At 35.2% G+C, this 1,021-nt stretch overlaps 1 protein-coding gene across 1 annotated transcript; it reads left to right on the forward strand.

Annotated features, from left to right (window-relative positions):
• The first annotated feature begins 386 nt into the window (after positions 1-386).
• Positions 387-800, forward strand: LOC103310780. Its single transcript, XM_008190101.1, has one exon. The coding sequence runs from the start codon at positions 387-389 to the stop codon at positions 798-800; it is 414 nt and encodes a 137-aa protein (XP_008188323.1).
• Positions 801-1,021: the final 221 nt, after the last annotated feature.

A 1,021-nucleotide genomic window follows, 5' to 3' on the forward strand; every position in this document is an offset into this window, starting at 1 on the left:
AAACAACTAAAAAATAATGAAGATTTTTCCGGAGAAATAAATATTTTGGTATTTGGAGACTTAATGCAGTTACCTCTAGTTAGAGCTTCTCAAGTTTTTCAACAACCTGCTGATTCCAGCTACACATCTTTGGCGATTGTTTTTGCTTGTCGAATTGACAGAAAATATGAGACAATAAGGAAATCAAACATTCATTGATATATTTAATGCATTGAGAGTTGGAGAGCTGATGCAAAGTCAAATTGAAATATTGATAAGCAAACAAAGCACTGACACGATTGGAGAATTTTTACTTGAGAAGGCCTTAAGGATCTACCCAACTATAATGACCAGGTTAACAATCATAATGAAAAGTGCTTAATTATTTCAAAAGCAAAAGTGTCAATATGTGGAAAATCAAAGCACAAGATAAATTAGTGGATTTGACGAAAAAACTTGATAATGACAATACCATTGACTCTATTATTCCTAAAGATAACGACAAAACTGGAGGTTTGCCAAAGGAAATCGAAATTTTCGTAGGAGCTAAAGTTATGCTTAGAACCAACTTAAATGTATATCAAGGACTTGTAAATGGTGCAATAGGAAATATCACAGAGATTAACTGGCCCAATTTTGCTAGAGATCAACTATATGATGAATGTATACCAACATTAATTCGCGTCGACTTTGGAAGAGATGGTATCCATAAAATCAAGCCCATATCTATTCAGTTTCCTACGATGCGCAGTTATGGTACTGCTGAGCGTAGAATATTGCCAATAATTTTGTCATGGGCAGTAACCGCACACAAGTTATAGGGCTCCACCGTCGATCATGCTGTCGTTTACCTTGGACCAAGGCTCTTTGCAAAAGGACAAGCTTACGTCACTCTTAGCAGAGTGAAATCATTGCAAGTCCTCAGAATTGAAGAATTAGACTGTTCAAAGCTGATGGGAAGAACACCATGTAATATTGACGCCCTCGAAGAAATGGAAAGAATGAGAGAAATTAGATAATTTTAATATAGTCTTATATATTT

Source organism: Acyrthosiphon pisum, unplaced genomic scaffold, assembly GCF_005508785.2.
Source record: "Acyrthosiphon pisum isolate AL4f unplaced genomic scaffold, pea_aphid_22Mar2018_4r6ur Scaffold_21097;HRSCAF=23020, whole genome shotgun sequence".
NCBI lineage: Eukaryota > Metazoa > Arthropoda > Insecta > Hemiptera > Aphididae > Acyrthosiphon > Acyrthosiphon pisum.